Source organism: Crocodylus siamensis, chromosome 12 (assembly GCF_052110815.1).
Source record: "Crocodylus siamensis isolate JL-2025a chromosome 12, ASM5211081v1, whole genome shotgun sequence".
Lineage (NCBI taxonomy): Eukaryota > Metazoa > Chordata > Crocodylia > Crocodylidae > Crocodylus > Crocodylus siamensis.
Genome location: NC_143406.1, coordinates 3880137 through 3897444, shown reverse-complemented (window position 1 = coordinate 3897444; position 17308 = coordinate 3880137). Strand labels below are relative to the sequence as shown.

The 17308-nt window shown below is 44.3% G+C and overlaps 1 protein-coding gene across 10 annotated transcripts in view; it reads left to right on the top strand.

The window, feature by feature from the left end:
* UBR4 (ubiquitin protein ligase E3 component n-recognin 4) overlaps positions 1-17308 on the top strand; it is a 100603-nt gene that overhangs the window by 41343 nt on the left and 41952 nt on the right. The window contains exons 46-64 of one of the 10 annotated variants that reach the window (XM_090023104.1): positions 158-359; positions 479-642; positions 1236-1452; positions 1868-2084; positions 3886-3918; positions 5139-5202; positions 5689-5823; positions 6443-6617; positions 7826-7963; positions 8269-8390; positions 9904-10015; positions 11378-11508; positions 11657-11834; positions 12508-12612; positions 13801-13956; positions 14669-14843; positions 15585-15681; positions 16135-16242; positions 16658-16774. In XM_090023104.1, the coding sequence (XP_089879230.1) occupies positions 158-359; positions 479-642; positions 1236-1452; positions 1868-2084; positions 3886-3918; positions 5139-5202; positions 5689-5823; positions 6443-6617; positions 7826-7963; positions 8269-8390; positions 9904-10015; positions 11378-11508; positions 11657-11834; positions 12508-12612; positions 13801-13956; positions 14669-14843; positions 15585-15681; positions 16135-16242; positions 16658-16774 (2646 nt within the window). Of the gene's footprint in view, positions 1-157; positions 360-478; positions 643-1235; positions 1453-1867; positions 2085-3885; positions 3919-5138; positions 5203-5688; positions 5824-6442; positions 6618-7822; positions 7964-8268; positions 8391-9903; positions 10016-11293; positions 11509-11656; positions 11835-12507; positions 12613-13800; positions 13957-14668; positions 14844-15584; positions 15682-16134; positions 16243-16657; positions 16775-17308 lie in introns of all 10 variants that reach the window. The other 9 variants (XM_090023097.1, XM_090023102.1, XM_090023101.1 and 6 more) reach the window with 9 other exon arrangements.

The window sequence follows — 17308 nt, the reverse complement described above, 5'->3', positions numbered from 1 at the left end:
GCTCTTGAAAACAGCAGGGGTTTCAGTACACAAACTGGCTTCCTATTTTGGTAGGTAGTCAGCCGGGTAAGCCTGAAGGAGTTTATTCTCTCAGGCAGTAGCTGCCTAGGCTTTTTTATTTTTAATTTTTTTTAACCCATGTGATGATCTCTCTCAGATCCAGGACATGGTGGCCATCCGTCACACAGCATGTAATGAGCAGCAGAGGACCACCATGATCCTCCTATGTGAAGATGGCAGCCTGAGGATCTACATGGCCAATGTAGAGAACACGTCCTACTGGCTTCAGCCCTCTCTCCAGCCTAGCAGTGTCATCAGCATCATGAAGCCAGTTCGCAAACGCAAAGCAGCTGCCATTAGTAAGGCTGTTTTCCTTTTATGTCATATTTCAGTTGCCAGGGGGTAAATAAGAGGGTGTGTTAGCTTAGTCTGGCCTGGCACATCTCTCTTCTGAGCTGCTTCCTATCCTCTTTTCCAGCGACTCGCACCTCCAGTCAAGTGAATTTCCCCATTGACTTCTTTGAACACAACCAGCAGCTCACAGATGTGGAGTTTGGAGGCAATGACCTATTGCAGGTTTATAATGCCCAGCAGATAAAGCACCGGCTCAATTCCACTGGCATGTATGTGGCCAACACCAAGGTAAGTGAGACAACTTAGGGGTTCTTGGGCATTTATACAATGCTGGCACCAGGGGCTGTGCTTATCATCAAGCCATAAGCAGCTGTTCTAGAAAAAATCATATGCCTATATTCAAATGAATGCAACTGGTCTGAGGGTTTTGAGTTACCCAGCCCCATCAGTCACCAGAGGCAGCTGCATATGGACTTTGAGCACTCAGACACAGTCCTCCTAAGGACCACCATGACATTCACCTCAGCCAGTCTTCACTCCTTAGGATCTCTTCCTCAACTCTGTTGCTCTTTTATTTTTCCCTCTACTTCCTTCTGCTGCTATCTCTTTCTCTGCTTCTGGTCTCTAGAAATAGAGCAGATGAGCTCCTATCTAACAAGGCCTTTGAGTCAACCACTATCAGCTTCTCTATACAGTGCTTCCCAGCAGGTTACTTTTAACTTTAGGTAGTGTAAGAAGCCAAATGTTAATCCCAAGAAGTGTTCTGCCCATTATGTAATGTAAAGTGGCTTTTAGTGCCCTGGCTTTTAGTCCTGGGTTATATGTGGTTAACAGTGCTTCTCTTCAGCTTTCCTTTCCCAATCTGTGATTATCTCCTGCAGCCTGGCGGCTTCACCATTGAAGTCACGAACAACAACAGTACAATGGTAATGACAGGCATGCGGATCCAGATTGGCACCCAGGCGATTGAGCGAGCTCCTTCCTACCTGGAGATCTTTGGCCGCACCATGCAGCTGAACATGACCAGGGCTCGTTGGTTTGACTTCCCTTTCACTCGAGAAGAAGCCCTTCAAGCAGACAAAAAGCTAACCATCTTTAGTAAGTGTTTGATGTTGGCTGGGTTCCTTAACCATCTGCGCTGGCTGTCTTGGGGCTATTGCATTGCACTTGTTGACTGGCAGAGATTCCTCTGGGTGCTGTTTTGACATGGCTGTAGCCTAAATTCTAACTGCAATACCATTAGGTTTCTGTGTAAAGTTAGCTGCTTATAGTGGGTCCAGCCACGCATTGCAGAGGACAAATCAGCATCCTCTTTAGTAGAGTTAGAGGGATTCTCGGCTGAGAAAACAAGCGGAGAGAGACCTCAAAATGAGGCAGAAGGGTTGAATGATGTTAAGAGCATCAGGGCTAACTGAGTATAGACCCTTCTGCCCGTTGGTATTGGGGAAGAGCATTGTTGTTTTTACATAACAGTAATACCTGTCTCTTTTTGTCTGTGTCTCCCTCATTGCAGTTGGGGCCTCTGTGGACCCTGCTGGAGTCACAATGATGGATTCCATCAAAATTTATGGCAAGACCAAAGAACAGTTTGGCTGGCCTGATGAACCCCCGGAGGATTTCCCATCTGCTTCAGTGAGCAATGTTTGTCCCCCAAACCTCAATCAGGGAAATGGTACTGGAGATACAGAAGCTGCTACACCTGCAACTGCCAGTGGGACTGTCTTGGAAAGGTATCAATAGAATCTGATTTTTGTTTGCCTTTGAAAGAGACTAGTCACTGTGGATGCACTCACATAGCAGTCATAGCTGGGAGCTTTTTTTTTTTTTTTTTTAACTAGTAATTGTTTCTCATTGTCCCTGACATGACAAAATCCTATTGTGTTACTGAAGAATTGGTCAATATTTTTTTACAGTGGCTGCCTGCTGCTCATTTCTAAGCACCCAGATGGAGCTTGGTTTATTCTCCTGCACGTTACCCAGTTTTTCAGAAGCCCAAGAGGCTTTTGTTTCCCTCCTGTCTCAGTGAAATCTGGGACCCTTTACAGAAGTCACAGAAGTTAGAGCCTGTTTGAATCTAAGCTTGCCCCTGAGCAAGCATTTCTTCATTAGTCTAGTTTTTGTGATATTTTTCTGCAGCTGTGTTCTTCTATCCCCTTTCACAGCAATATGGTAAAGTATTCCTAAATCAGTGGTTTCCACCCATTAAAACATGAAAGCTTCTAGGAGAGAGGTGGGCAGTTATTTCAGGCAGAGGGCTGCTTACTGGGTTTTGGCAAGCCATTGAGTGCCACATGACAGGCAGCCAGGGGCAGATAAGAAATTTAGAAAATTAATATTTAGGGGCCCCGCGGGCTGGATAGAGTGGCCTGGCGGGCTGCATCTGGCCCACGGGTCGCATTTTGCCCACCCCTGTTCTAGGAGGAGCCTGTCTTGGATGTTTGCTAGTATCCAGCTGAAGGGCAGATCATAGAGGGAATTGGGAGAGTATTTGACTAGGCATTCCCATACAGTGGTCTGTGGATGGCAGATTACACCAGACCCCACCTGCCGTTTTTAGTGTGTTCATTTAAAAATGTGAAGATAAAACATGCAGGGTGCTTGGTAGGAAAAGCTGAGGGCTGACTGTGTCCATTGGTCCAGGAAGTCTGGGACTCGCCATGTTAGTTCTGTTTTATTGGGTTTATTCCCTTCACTCCATCTGTATCCCTGTCTCAGGTTTTTACAGTCCTTGCAATAGATTGCAGAGCCTCGAGGCTGATGGGGACAGAAGGACATGGGGGGTGGGGGGGAAGGGTCAATGACTTGACATAGGGACAAATGCATGCTGCTTAAAGATTAGCTAAATTTGTATCTGGTGTTAACTAACTGCAGAGGTTAATTGCTTCATTGGGGGATGTTGTTTTTAAAGGCACAGGCTTTAGGCACTTAAAGCCCCCTAGCAAGTCAAGGAGAGTTGGGCACCTAACAGCCATTTATCTTTGAAAATAATACATGCCTCTGTATTTTATTAAATTAGAACTTGTTTTTTCCTGAGGCTGGTTTATTTTTTTTTTTCTCCATCCCCTGCTGTGCTGTCTCCACAAGGTGTCTCCCTCTGTGTGGAGATGGGAGCAGAGGGATTACATTTTCATAAAATGCAGAGCCAGACTGTAATCAGAGAAAATATTTTTTCTTACGCACATTTTTTAATGCATCACAAAATGCCCAGCTGCACAGCAGCCCAAGAATGACCCACTATCAGGAATTACTGAGCGTAGGACATTTCCTGAGAAGTTAGGTGTGCCTTAGGTGTGCTTGGCTGCTCTATGCTAGATGGCCTGGATTCCCCTGTAACTTATTTTGCTGTTCAGGCAGTGTTTGCTGCCCAAATAGTAGGATCCGTGCGTGGAATTGCTATATATAAATTGCTCTCCCAGCTTCCTGATTTCCCCATTTAATTTGCCTTTTGCTTAGAATGTGTTTTAGGTAGTTTTCTGTGAGCTTCACACACTTTTTTTTTTTTTTTTTTTCCTTTTCTTTGCTCCCCAAAAGTTCTGAAACTGAGTCCCTAACCACCCTGGACCGGTTAGTATGCCATCCTTTTCTCTGCACGAATGAGTGTGTGTCAGAGAGACAGAACACATGATGCGGCTTTTGTTGGCTGGGTTTTTTTTTAAGTGACGTTTTGCTTCTTTACATTCTGGTCATTGCATGGCAGATGATTTAGCAAAATGTAAAGATGAGGTGGATTGCGACTTTCTGCTTCATATGGTAAAACTGTTGTCCGCTTGACCAGACTCTTCTGCTCACAATCTTTCCTTGCTTCTTTTCACCTTTCAATTTCCCCACTGGTTTATGCAGTCAGAGGGATTGTGAGGAGAAACATTAATTTTTCATCAGAGAAATGACTAGGGAACTTGCCCACTTCTTATGGTGTCTCTTCTACCAAGTTTTTGATCTTATGTTCTGCTCTCTCCCTTTGCGTTTAATGCTGTCACACGTGTTCCCTTCCCTGTCCTGGTAGCCTTGTCCTCTTTGGCTCCCTGCTCTGTGTTACTCTCTCCTGCCGTGTTGCACTGCTCCTTTTGGCGTGTCAGAGATCAGCGTTTCAGGCATCGAGTAGCAAGGTATTAAGTAGCACAGCAAGAGAGGACCAGCACAAGACTGCGAGTCCTGAATAGGATTTTCTCTGCAGGCATTGTGCTAACATACCTGTCCAGTATCAAAAATGCTTGAATGTAGACCACTGAACAGTGGTATATTATATTTGGGTTACACTTAGGTGTTCAGAGTGCAGCTAATTTTTACTTTTGGAGCATTTGGGTTAAAACTCTAAATTGGGAAGAGCAACCTGTATGAAAATAACAAGCGAGCAGAATCTTGGTCCTTTAGAGAAGTCGGTTACGCTTTTTCCCATGTGTCACACCAACCCTTGATCTGCAGTCGTATGTACGTCTGTGGGCCATGGTGAATTGGTACTGTCAAGACAATCCAAGTTATCCCTGCTGCAGGCTGCGTAAGGAAGTGTTTTATCCTCTTTGGTAGAGAAAAGCCCCTGTCTTTCAGCTGTGGATTATTAAAGCAGTCCTAAGTTTGTCTGTGAGCGTGAGCCAGGTTTAACTCTGGTCTGTAACACAATGAAATGATATGCATGGTGCCTGTGGCAGGTTTTATCATGCTTTGATTTTGTACTTGGCATTCGTTAGCTGTCTCTGAGCTACTCATGACTGTAGCCTGCATAAAGCAAAGTGCTAAGGAGAGAGAAGGGTTGCTGTACTCAAGCCTGCTTTCCTTTCTCCCTTCAGGCTAGTAGTGAGTTCTTTAGAAGCGCTGGAAAGCTGCTTTGCTGTAGGACCAGTCAACGAGAAGGCAAGTAACTTTCTGAATACATGCTTGAGCTTTTGGAGCTGAGGGAGGGAGGGACACGATCAGCAGCAGCTCCTGCAGCCCTAGGGGCCTGATACCAGAAGAGAGCCGCATCCGTTTTGCTCTAAGCTGCGATCTGAAAGTTGACTTGGCGAAAAGCATTTGCAACTTGTTTAAATGACAATTGGCATTTCTGCTCAGCCTAGGGGGGCTTTAATGCCTTGTTTGTGAAACCAGCAGGGGGGAGCCTAGCAAGCTGAAGAGGACCTTTCCTCGGTATAACTCTGAACTGCTGTTGGAATATTAAGTGATAAGGTTAGCTGGACAATAAAGGCAGTGCTGGATCAGAGGAATTCTGCTGCCCTTAGGGAGAGGGAGATGATAGTGGAAAAAGGCTGGGGTAGGGCTGGGCTCAGAGGTCAGACTTAGCTGCCTACCTCACCTTTAAGCAATGAATGTACTGAAGTCTGTTTGTGCTTTTGGGAGCAGGAGAAAAATAAGGCTGCAGCTCAGGAACTGGCTACAATGCTCCTGTCCATGCCAGCTCCTTCCAGTGTCCAGCAGCAGACCAAGAGCCTCCTGGCTAGCCTGCACACCAGCCGCTCAGCGTACCATAACCACAAGGTAAGCAGGAAGGTTTCCCAAGCCTGCTGCCACTACTGGGCAGTGTGTTTGGAGGCAGAGAGTGCACCAAAGTGCACAGCATGCCTGCATGCAGCTTCCCTTCGACTCCTGCTACCTGCCTGGCATTTCTCCCTATCAGAGAGCTCTACGTTCAGGACGCTTTTGAAGACTTGGTATGAAGTTGGGGCATAGGGGAAAATGCATTGGAGTCACAATGAGCTGAGTTTGCCTGCAAGCTATATCCCATAGGTCTAGAGTCTGCAGGGCAACCAGCTGTGAATAGGGCGTTGTAGAAATGTATCAGGTAAATTGCATTAAATCTGAAAACATATTTGTACAATAAAGATGCAGGCACATGCAGAGAGCCTCGGCTAACCAGCAGACAGACTTTTTCACCCCCTGTTAAGCTGCACTGAGAAATTAAAATGGACTCTCACATAGGAACTTGTCTGTTACTGAGTGGTTCCCCATGCTATCGACTCTGTGTGAAGACAGTAACGAAGTCCATAACAGTGACTTCTGAGTGGTCCTGCTGCTCTCTCCTGCGCTGGTTCTTCAGATATTTGCTAGTCCTGTTCTGCTGTTTCTCTTTGTCCATTGTCACTCTTTCACTTTGCAGGATCAGGCCTTGCTGAGCAAAGCCATTCAATACTTGAGCTCCTCTAGCAAAGAAGGGAAGGATCTTGACCCTGAAGTGTTTCAGAGGTTGGTCATCACTGCGCGATCCATCGCTATTATGAGGCCAAACAACCTCGTTCATTTCACAGAGTCGAAGTTGCCACAGCTGGAAGCAGGTGGATAAACCTCAATTTTTTTCTGTTTTAAGTCTTCCAGTTGTGTGTATTTGTGTACATGCATTTCATGGTGCAGAGGACCATGCACAGATGCATTCAGCAGCTCCTAAATAGTGAAAGACGCCACGGCATCTAAAGATCTGAAAATATGTATAGCCCCCCTTGTCTCTCAGATTTGGGGAGGGGAGCTGCAGTTAGGTATTCTGTGCAGAATTTAAATAGTCGTTAAGTGGGTATCTAATTTAGAAAATGCCATCAAGTGGTGCTGATGGCAAGCGTCCCAAACTAAACCCAGTGCAAAGATATTAAAGAGAATGGATATTGCTGTGGGGACACAGAGCCCCATCTCACTCTCTTGTACACAGTACTTCTACTAGGTTTAAAAGTGAAATAAAAATAAAAATATAATTGGATTCGTTGGTGATGAGAGCAATCTCTTTCATCAGACAGTTTCAGATAAACGTTGTGGCACTTTGCTTCTTAATAATCCCTCTCCACACCTGCCACAATTCCACAGTAATAGAAATAATAAAACTATTAATGAAACTTAGCCAAACAATCCATTTTTTCACTGTGTGCCAAAGTGTGTTGAATCTGGACCAAGAGAGGCCTCTGGAGGGAACAGATTCGCAGGGGTTGGTTCCTTTGGAATGCCCTGCCACCAGCCATGGCAAGCTTGACTGTCAGATTAACACCTGGAAGGTGTATTCCCTTGCAGGTAGTGGTGGGATAGGCACTTTTTCAGGTAATTGAATCTCAGGCCATCAAGAGCAGCAGTTCCCAATGCAGGCGCCATGGTTAAAACTTCAAAAAAAGAATACAAAGTAAAGGGAAGCTGCATTTTTGAAGTTGTGGCTCTAATGCAATTCTAAGTAATGGATGAGATGATCAGCTTGATCTAAATTCTTTCTAAACTCTAATATTCATATTGTTGTCCACTGCTTTTTCTTTTAAATTTGAATGTGCCCGTGAGCACATTAAATGTTGGGAACCCCTGATCTCTCTAGAGCTTTCCTGTAAGGAAAATGTCCAAGGAGCAGGCGCTACTTCAGTCTCAAGAGCAAATTCTAACTTTAAATGAACTTTGTTTCCTTATGTCTGTAAAACAGTTAGACTGGTATGATTTTTTTTCCTTTAATTTCTGTGACCAGAGTTCTGTTTTGTACATTGGTGCAGTTCTGATGCTTGCTCCTTTTCCTTCCTAGAAGCAGGTGAAGAAGGGCAGGAAGCCCAGAAGCATGCTGAAGGAGATGGTTGTAGTTTTATTACCCAGCTGGTCAACCACTTCTGGAAGCTACATGCGTCAAAACCCAAAAATGCCTTCCTGGCTCCTGCCTGCCTGCCAGGTGTGTTCATTAAGCTTCATCTTTTACTATTGGAAAAACTGTATTTTGAAGCTTTCCATCTGAAACAGAACCTGCAAAAGCTTAGACATAAGATCCTGAGATTGCCTTGAACATTTTCGCCTGAAGCGATACTAATAGAAAACCTGTGTGTATTGATTTCTTTGGGTTGTATGTGTTGTTTTGTATGATGTCAAGAGTCTGCTGCTACAGTTGGGCATAATCAAAGACCTTTCCTGAAGAGCTTGTAGTTCAAATAATAAATTGTTATTCTTTCATTTCACTGCCCTGTTCTCTTTTCTCCTTAGGTTTGACTCACGTTGAAGCCACAGTCAATGCTTTGGTGGATATTATCCATGGGTACTGCACGTGCGAGCTGGATTGTATCAATACTGCATCCAAGATCTACATGCAGATGTTACTCTGTCCTGTATGTAATCCTACTGGTGCTGTATGCTTTTATCCTGTACCACTAGCAGTGTGAATAGAGTCTTTTACGTGGGATGAGAAGAAAGGCAACTAGTGTGTTGTGAAAGGATGCTGTCAAACCCTTATGGCCAGCCCGAGTTGATTCAGGCCTTTGGATTCCACAGCAACCTGGATATTCTCTAGCAGTCTCAGTTGAATTATGAAACGGAAGGGTGTTGGGTTTTTTTCCCCAATTAAACTTGAAAAATGAATTGTGTGGTCAGCATAATACCCTGGAGTCTGCTTAGTCTGATGGTAAACACAATTTGTTTTATGTCTTCATTGGTTTTCATTCTGCTGTAATGAGCACACAGCTGCCTTCACAGAAACTGAGAGCATTTCTCTAGAGGCTTTAGGTAGGCAACAGCTGAGGTTTGGGGCTCTTGGAAAGACTTGAGAAGTGGATTAAAAACATTAGATAGTTATGCCATATAATGGCCAACTATCAGTGTCATTTTTTCTCTTTCACTGATGATCGTTTTCAGCCAAAGCATCTAATGCTGCATTTGGAGAAGTGGAACAGTTAATGCCTTTCAACTGATGTTTCAGGCTTTTGACAAATGGAGTGAAATACCAAGTCTTTTCATACTCCTTTAAAGGCTATCCTCATGACCATAAAGGCTATGAGAGCTTTTATTTTTAATAGCTATTTTAAATCCTGGAACATCAGCTGACATTGAGCTTGGAAAGTCCAGTTTCCTAAAAGCAGCAGCCTGCCAGTGCCTCATCTGTTACTCGACTGTATTTTCCTTTGCCCAGTATGGGAGGGTTGTTTGCACAATACACTGTGAAGACGTGGTTGAAGCTTAATGTCCGTTCAATAGAGCAATGTACAATTACTAGTTTCATGCATCTGTTGTGAGGCATTATAGGTATTATAGCTTCAAAGCCAGGGAAGCTCATTTTAATATTTGGAAGAGAAAAAAGAGCCCTGCTTTCATGTTTGATCAAACAGTAAATCTGATGACTGAGGAAATGTCCTTTTATGCTACTCCATAACAAGGAAATAGTCTACAGAATCATAAAAAAGAAAGTAGGGCTGGAAGGGACTGTTGGAGGTCATCTAGTCCAGTCTCCTGCTTGAGGCAGGATCATCCCTGTACAAATCTAAGCCATCCCATACAAATAAAAATAGTAAAACTGCACAATCAACCCTCTTATATGGAAACATCCTATGTATCTACACAGAATGATGTCATTTGTATGAAAGATTGAGATTATAGTGGGGAAGAAATGAATGGAAAAAGAGAAAATGAGTGGATGAGTATTCTCAATACTTGCCATATTGCTGTACTGAGATATAGCTGCCTTCAGGAAAGGGTTCTGATGGAGGAAGACTATGAATGGCCTTGCCATGTCCCTTGCTTGGTGGCTAAGAGAGATGTTTAGGTGTTTCTTTGATTTTGATTTCCAAGGACTGTATTGCTGTAGTTTAAAGCTGGAGAAGATTCACAAGTAGTCTGCTTACATTCTAGGATCCAGCGGTGAGCTTTTCTTGCAAACAAGCTTTAATCAGAGTACTGAGGCCAAGGAACAAACGGAGACATGTGACTCTGCCATCTTCTCCACGGAGTAACACTCCTATGGGTATGTAGAGTCCTGGCACCTTTGCTTTTGACTGATCTGAGTTACTTGTATGCAGGCATTCATCTAAGAGCAAGTGTTATGAGCTTTTCCTTGGGGAGTCAGGAAGCCAGTCCTATAAAAGAAAAAAAATAGTGCAAATCTGACTTGTTAAGCTGATCTCTTTTCTTGGTGCTACACGTTTCACTTGTCAGGTCCCTCTGCTGTATCCCTACTTTAATTACAGTTTTGCACCATTGCACCTTTTAGTCTCTGATGCTCCAAGCTGCAATGATACTTCTTTCTGTATATTAAGGGGTTTATAATGCGGCCATCAGTGTGTGCTTCTGACTAAAATTAGGATCTCAGAGAGAAGTCTTTTTGGTCTTTTTCATGGTGCACAGTGCTTGTGGAATATGTCACACTGGATACAGAAGTACTGTGGATAAAGAGAGGACAGTGTAGGTTTCCCTCACACCTTTTTACTACTTTGAAAGGGCCACATAAAAATCCAGCTGTTCAATCCTTGCCGCATCTACCAAGAACAGTAGCAAGCACTGAAACCACCAACTTACCACATGGGTCAGAGAACACTTGCCATTGTTCATCCCAGGCTGAGAGCAGCGGGATTTGTAATTGCAGTAGCTCTTTTCCCCTTACCAGTCCCTTGACCAATCTGTAGGGAGTTTGTCCCATAAAATATAAGTGTTCATTTTCCCAAGGGTAGTTAAGGATTGGCACAGTGAGATTTTGGAAGTTCTCTCTTCTCTTCTTCCCTTTTACTTAAGTGTTGTTCATTCTCTGAGATCTGAGAAGTCTCCACAGTTTCCTTTTTCTCCACCGAACCCTCTCCACCCCCCACAAAAAAGAAGCAGAAGACAAACACCAAAAAAACTATGCTCTAGCCATTGCTTAGAAAGATGAGGGAAGCAGGAAATAGCTTCCTTCAGGGCAAGTTGGTAGATCTCAACAAAGCAATTCTGAGATGCTGCCTATGACCATACCAGGACCAGAGTCTCCATGTGTTTTGTTTCCGTATGCCAGGCCAGTCTGTTTTAAACAGTGACCTAGAAATAGCAGTGTTGTATGAGTTTTTCCATTTAAATGTCTTCCCTTATGGCCCTCCCTCCATTCCTGAGAGTTCCTTATATCATTGGTGAAGAATTCTCACATTCTGTTCCCTTAAGATTTCACAAATGATTGTGCACAACTCCCTGTGGAGCCCCATCAGTTGTGTTCCTCTGGTAGAGGGTGTTTTTGCACAGAGGCAGTCTGATGCCGAGCATTCTGTCTTAATAACAGAACAGGAGTGGAATTTGGATAGTAGTCCTGGGTCTCCCACACGGAGAAACGGATATGTTTGTGAATGGTATCTTTGTGGTCCAGGAGATAAGGATGATGATGATGACGATGATGCAGAAGACAAAATGCAGAGCTCGGGGATAGCAAATGGTGAGCATATTCGACAGGAAAGCCAGGAGCAAAGCGAGGTTGATCATGGGGACTTCGAGATGGTGGTGAGTGTAAAGAGGCTTTTTCCCCCATTTTAAAAGTCATTAAGTTTTGTTAAATTGTGGCAGGCCAGCCCTGTGTCCTCCATTGGACATGGTTGGTCTATTGGACAGGGGTGGTTTGGTAGAAGTTCATTGTGTCCCGTCTTTTCAGTCTGAGTCAATGGTTCTGGAGACTTCTGAAAATGTGAATAATGGCAACCCTTCTCCCCTGGAGGCTCTTCTGGCTGGAGCAGAGGGATTCCCACCCATGCTGGACATTCCTCCAGATGCAGATGATGAAACAATGGTGGAACTGGCCATTGCCCTAAGCCTGCAGCAAGACCAGCAAGGTAAGATGCAGATGTCACTGAAGGCCGATTTTAAAATCCCATTTCAAAGTGCCTAAGGGAGTCTCTCGCCTATTAGATTTCCTATTTGAGATCTAATTCCCTTGAAAGCATAAAAAGGAAATTCTATCCTGCTCTCATCAAAGGCTGCATAGGAAGTTTGAGGAACAGTCATGTCTCCAGACCGGTATCTGAGCAACAAGCTTATTCTTTCTGTCTTGGATGACAGACTAGGCTGAGGTACATTGAAAATAGAACATGTGAGACTCAGAAAGCTGTGAGAGAACCCATACTGCTCTTAAGGGATGAAGGGAAGTTATGGTTACATGTATTTTTAGTTTTTAATTTTATAATGGAAAGTTTTATCAGTGCCAAGTTACAGTTAAGACCTTCATGGAGGAAGAGGTCTCTAAGGGGGAGTAGGTGGTAGCAGATTTGGTGTAGGAAGAGAAGGAAACACCATTCAAATTAAAGGGTTGATACCAAAGGAAGTACTAGTGTGACAGGGGAAGGAGATCATAAGCTTGAGAGGTTTGCATGCAGGAAAGTGAAGGTGACAGTTTGGTCGCATGAGAAGAGACAAAAAACAATTAGAACTGTTTTGAAGGAATTCAAAGCAGAAGCAGCACTTAAGCAGAGACTGTGATATCAGCAAATGCTTCTTCCTCTCTTGCAGGGAGCAGCAGCAGTGCGCTTGGACTGCAGAGCTTGGGACTGTCTGGCCAAGCCCCCAGCTCTTCTTCTCTTGATGCTGGGACTCTCTCTGACACCACAGCATCAGGTAACTGTTCACTGCAAGGAGTTAAGTGCAGTCCATCTTGAATCCCACAACTATGCTGCCTGCATTGCAGGTCCCCAAGTCCTTCCAAAATGGCTTGACAAGCAGGATTTCCTTTACTCGCTGGCTTTGCCTGCTTTAAAATGTGCATTTGGCCCCAGAAGTCTGGTATTCAGAAGGAAATTGGCATTTTTTTTTACCAGCAGTCTGTTCTAAGGCTTACACAGCAGTCCAGCAGGCTAGCTTGGTTATGGCACACCCCTTTCCATAGTCAACAGCACAGATATAGCATCACGTCCAGCTGTCTTTGACTTTCCAACAAGAATGACCAGGTACCCAGTTACAGCTGGGTTCCAAACTGAAGGCAAGTGACAACTTCATGCCTCTAGATCTGCAGTGAAACGTTCACTTGCTCTGCTGTTGTGCCTCTAAAGACCTAGTAGGGATATGCTATTTCTTTAACCCTTTCTAGAGCATCTGCAAGCCAAGCACAGCATGCGCCTTTCAAAATCTGGTTGCCCTTATGCATGGGCCTATACTTATGCTCAGGCCCTTTGCATGCTACCACTGTGGTCACAGCGGTTAACTAATGCTGTCAACTACAAGTGTAACCAATCTCCACCTAGGTGTGCAGATGTTGGAGTTAAATCAGTGCCCAAGCAGAGCGATGCTTGTGCCCTGGCAGAGGTCAAACCTCTTTGGTCCATTTGGAAACTTGAGCCCATCATATCTAACTAAAACCGTGAAACCAGATTTGCTCCTGAACTCAGGTATAACAAGGGCACTGCCATTATAGTTGGTTTTATGGTTTCGATAGTGTTCTATGGACAGTCCTCGTTTTCTGGAAGAATTTTAATCTGTATGTAATTTCAGCAAGAGATTTCCTTTTCATGTAATAAAGCCACTAAAGCAATTTTTCTCTTGCATTGAATCAGCAACCTAGTAGAACTCTTCCCAGATATAGCCATTGGTCTGATAGGCAAGTTTTCTTTACTGGAAACAGACCACAGACTTTTCCTGACCTTTGTCTCTTCACAGCTGTCTCATTGAGCTAGAGGTAGTGAGGGATGCTTTGAAACTCTTCTTATTCAGTTTTTGATAGAACACAGAAACCAAATCATTTGTTCTTTACTTTTCTCTAGCATGTGCTCTTTTGGAGTTGTATAAAGACACTGTTTTTACTTGTAACAGCTCTCGTTACTTTCTTAGCTCCAGCGTCAGATGATGAAGGCAGCACAGCTGCGACAGATGGCTCTACTCTTCGGACTTCGCCAGCTGACCATGGTGGCAGCGTGGGCTCCGAGAGTGGAGGCAGCGCAGTGGACTCAGTGGCTGGCGAGCACAGTGGTAATATCTCTTGGTGACTGACTTGGTTTGGGTGCAGCTAGAACAAAATAGTCTTGGATGATTGGGCTAGAGGGGAAATCTCAGTCCCAAGTGCTCAGTGCTGTGCATTGTTTCACTGCTAGTCTCATAGGAACGCAGACTATTTACCAACCATGTACTCAGTCACTTCAGTGTCCCTCTGTAGTTTCCTGGGTGGTATGGACCATTTGAAAGTTGTTTAATGGCCCACTACTAAATAGTATTTAGAGCAAGAAGTAAAGAATACTTGCTGAAATGCAGAGCAGGTAGAATGAATTTGCCTGCAATGGAATAAGAACAAGACACAGGACTGCTGCCTTACATCATGCAAAAAATGCTCATTCATGGTATTTCTAATGGCTGCTGGTGGTCACGGCTGTACTCGGAAGTTGTTTTCGTTAAACTGCCCATTCTCTAAGCCTTCCGCATTTAAATCTGTTTCCCTTTGGGACAAGCTAAATCTGTGAAACAAAGATGGAGATGATACAAGATCTGTTAATAATTACTACACAACTAAAGCTTTTTTTTTTTGTCCTTAAAGATACCCACAGACATCCTCCCCCCTGCCACCCCCACCCACTACAATTTCACACAACAAGAATCTCAAATGATGGCTCAGCTTTGCAGTTTACAATGAGGCATCGGCCAGATCCAGGTTCAGCAGGGCTGATGTTATCTTTTCTTCTTTTTGCAGTGTCTGGCCGCAGCAGCGCATATGGTGACACCACGGCTGAGGGCCACCCAGCTGGGCCTGGCAGTGTCAGCTCAAGTACCGGTGCTATTAGCACAACTACAGGACAGCAGGAAGGGGATGGCTCGGAAGGAGAGGGGGAAGGGGAAGCTGAGGGAGATGTCCACACCAGCAACAGGTGAGGGGCTTTATTTTCCCATTGAAAGAGTGCAGGGTTTGGGGGGGGGGGCCTGCCCAGATGCCGGTAACACTGCTTATTCATCCAGAGGCGCTTTGTGCAGAGCATTGTTTGCATGTAACTGGTATGTGTGCTTATCAGATGCTGCCTGCAAGACTTGTGCTTGCAGGGAAGGGCAATCTGAGAGAGTCCAGTAAGTCTAGTGAGCCACTAAAACTTCAGCCTGGGGTTGGTAACTTGTGAAGTTCAGTGTGGAAAAAGCATGAGCCATCTCTACCTAAGTCTGCTATTACCTGGCTGCAGTTTCTAATAAGTTTTTGCCCCTTCCTGTTTGGAGATGCACAATCACTTGCCCACTGGTGCTGCCAGCAGATTGGAATGGATTCAGAATATGTGTTCTGAGTCAGTTTCTTCCAGCCACTACTTGTGCTGGGGAAACAACTGTGCTTTGAGTCCAGAGAAGTAATTGAATTTTTCCTTGATGCCACAGTTGGTTGTTTGTTTTTTTTTTGGGGGGGGGGGGGGGGGCTTGCCTTTGACCTTACTTGTCTGTCACTGGTCTCTCTTGCTTCCCTGGATCGTCTGCTAATTTCCTTACCTCAAACTGGTGAGGGAGGCATTGATTCCCGCTCTGAGGTTTTGCTGATGTGTTAGGGGTTTGCTGTTTGTAATGCTTTGGAATCTTACATTTATTGTAGGATGTCTAAAGGGCCTCAGATCTGAATCCTGATTTCTTTGTAGGCTGCACATGGTCCGTTTGATGCTGTTGGAGAGACTGCTGCAAAACCTCCCCCAGCTGCGGAACGTCGGAGGAGTCCGTGCCATTCCTTACATGCAGGTAGCTTTCAAAGGGAACAGTCAAGGGACCCTGTTGTCTGGCACCTACCACAGAAATGTCCGACACCTTTTCCCACACAAATTGATTTTGCATGGATCTTTTCCGACTCAACCAAATTACACTGCATGATTCCTTCCAGTGAGAGGCAAAGACTCTTTAAATTGTTCAGTCTCACAGATGACTTTCCAAGCCCTTTAGTTTCTGCTAGATGTGTACTCATAAAGATGCCGTTACCTTTTCTGAAAGAGCGGCATTTTTATTTCCTTATACGCGCGGCTAAATGCTAGGAGGTTCTGGTGACAGTGCCAAATGTAATATTCAGGTGTGATGGCTGAGGTAGAATTCAGGCAAGAATGAATCTGAATCTGACATTCTTCTGTGGGGCTTACTCCCTTGCTCTCACCTGTGACAGTAGAATCCTGATGTTTCCAACTCCCTAATTTCTGATTCCAGGTTATTTTGATGCTCACAACAGACCTAGATGGAGATGATGAGAAGGACAAGGGTGCTTTGGATAATCTTCTGTCCCAGCTCATTGCAGAACTGTGCATGGACAAGAAGGTAATGTGTAGTGCAGACAAATACTTGGAGCTTGTTAGAATTTGTCGCTTAGGCCCTTTCCATTAAGAGAGAGCAGTTTGATTGTCTAGACCATATATTTCACTTGCTTTGCTTCATAAATGCTAGCTGAGTAGAATTCCCACATGGTTCTAATGCCAGCAAGTCAGTGTCCAATGTAGTTATGGAGTTTTACCACTTCACTCAAACCTTTAGAACTGGCCTTCTCAATGACACGATGCATTCTGGCTTATTCATGATACTGTCTCCTTTGGGGTCTGTGCAGCCATCAGTGCTTAGGGGACTTGCACTGTTAATGTCTGTCACTGCTACAACTTCATTTGCAAACAGTTTCTCTGATCTTAGATTGGAATTTCTCCGTGGAGCTTCGTAAGTGACCTGTCTCTTCCCCTTGCAGGACGTGTCCAAGAAGAATGAACGCTCTCCCGTGAATGAAGTTCACTTGGTAGTAATGAGGTTGCTTAGTGTGTTCATGTCCAGGACCAAGTCAGGATCTAAATCTTCCATATGCGAGGTATGAGCTCTAATTGTGTTTGCTGGTGGTTTTGATAAGTGGGATCTCAGTTCATCACCAGGCAGAGGTGGGCCTGGAATAGATATCGTAGCACTGAAGAAAAGTAAAAGTGATTTTTGGGGCATTTGTAAGACAAGAAAACCATGCTAAAACTGTGAAGGCAAAACAGGCAGAGCAAGAAAACTACAGTAACTTCACTGTCAGTTTGTGGGTTAAGCCCCATTCTGATCTGGGGGTGAGACAACAGATAATGGTGTTTTTTAAAATGGCCCGGCGGCATTTTCTTTAAACCACGTCAGTGCTGAAGGGGTTAAAGAGGATTGGTAATGTGATTATTGGAAAGCAATATGCTGCTGTGTCAACCTAAAAGTCGCTAAGAGGATTCCTTAGATATTTGTTGCTAAAAGGTACAGTAATAAGGCATAAAAAGCAGTATGTGTGGTGGGAAGGAGATTAATAAAAAAAAGCATAGAGGTTAAAAAATTTAGTCTGAACTGCATCAAATTTTAATGAGCTTATAAGCTGTGGGGTTTG